Below are 1,574 nucleotides of genomic sequence, written 5' to 3' on the forward strand. Positions count from 1 at the left end.
CGGAGGGCGATGGCACAGAAAGCACAGTGGTCACTGGTGTGGACATTGTCATGAACCACCACTTGCAGGAAACCAGCTTCACAAAAGAGGCCTACAAGAAGTACATCAAAGACTACATGAAATCGTAAGTGGCTGTTCGAGAGGGCCTAGTTGATGGCTAGGATCTTGGAGGATTTAGGGATTGGCATGTTTAGTTCTAGTAGTAGAGACTCTCGGGGAAGGCATTTCTTTTTTTTTTTTTTTAACTCAGGCAAAGATTGTTGCTTTTTCGTAACATGAGTATACTGGAGCATGCCATCTGGTTTGATGTTTGGGATTATAGACGATTGTGTATTTATTTTTGTACTGGAAATCAACTCGGGACCTTGGGCTTGCCAGGCAGGTGCTGTGTGGCTTAGCTAGAACCCTGGCTGTAAACAATTTTTGAAAGATGCATTCTCCACACTAGTAATGTCTTAATTGTGCGATACTATTCTGCGCATTGACAGCTAGTTGGCCTTTAAAGTTGCAGCTTGAATTTTTTACTTAACTAAAAAAATTAATTTTGTTTAAAATCCAGTACTTTAGTAATCTGTTAACAAAATGCTGTTTTAGAATCAAAGGCAAACTTGAAGAACAAAGACCAGAAAGAGTAAAACCATTTATGACAGGGGCTGCAGAACAAATCAAGCACATCCTTGCTAATTTCAAAAACTATCAGGTAAATATTTGTTTTAATATTTAATATTTTGTATGAGAGTAGATTTTATTCTATAACAACGAAAGCTTTGTTTCTCTGTTAGTCTGTCATTAAATTGGCTTTATGGACTCAACTGGAGTCCATAGGATAAAGCAGTCTTCTCTTAAGATCTTGTTTTCTGATTTCTTTTTAATCTCTGCTGGCTTCTTAAATGACAGTTCTTCCTCTCAGATTGTTCAACCTCCATAGTAGCCCAACTTTGTTTACAATTCATTGTGTGTAGTTTCTTGCCACTGGTGTTTCTGCTACATCTGAGTTCGTTAGTCCTGTTACTGGGAAACTTCAGTGAGGTCTTATGTGTAAGATTTGATTTATTTATTTATTTATTTTCTAGCTGCATATCACAATCTTGCTTTTCAGATTTCTAGCTTTATTGTATGTCTTGGCTGTAAGATCAGTTCCCCATGTGACACTTTCTTAACAGCTTTATGTTCCCAGTGTTAGATAGGTAAGCAGGTAGGACTTGGGAATGTTTGTGTGTGGGATTGAGAAAACGAGAATTTGTAGAACACCTAAAGTCTTGCAGCATTGCACTGTACTATTTTGGTTGTTATTGGTGCTTTGATCAATCTGAACTGGTGTTTGAGCATTAAAAGCTTGTACTTGATGAAATGTCTTTTTTTGTGTGTGTGTTCTGATTCTTTGTTATGTTGCAGTTTGCTCTAAGATGATTCACATTTTTACATAATGGTCTAATTCTGAGTATTTGTTTCCCAAGTTCTTTATTGGTGCAAACATGAATCCAGACGGCATGGTTGCTCTCCTGGACTACCGTGAGGATGGTGTGACCCCATTTATGATTTTCTTTAAGGATGGTTTAGAAATGGAAAAATGT

The 1,574-nt window shown here is 37.4% G+C and overlaps 1 protein-coding gene across 1 annotated transcript; it reads left to right on the forward strand.

Annotated features, from left to right (window-relative positions):
- Positions 1–13: 13 nt before the first annotated feature.
- On the forward strand, positions 14–1,574 carry LOC102006858 (translationally-controlled tumor protein; the record flags this gene model as incomplete). Its single annotated transcript, XM_005415227.2, is given in 3 exon segments — positions 14–124; positions 595–700; positions 1,458–1,574. Coding segments are annotated over 3 exon segments (297 nt in total), but the record flags the coding sequence as incomplete, so codon positions are not given.

Source organism: Chinchilla lanigera, unplaced genomic scaffold, assembly GCF_000276665.1.
Source record: "Chinchilla lanigera isolate Chin_1 unplaced genomic scaffold, ChiLan1.0 scaffold01907, whole genome shotgun sequence".
Lineage (NCBI taxonomy): Eukaryota > Metazoa > Chordata > Mammalia > Rodentia > Chinchillidae > Chinchilla > Chinchilla lanigera.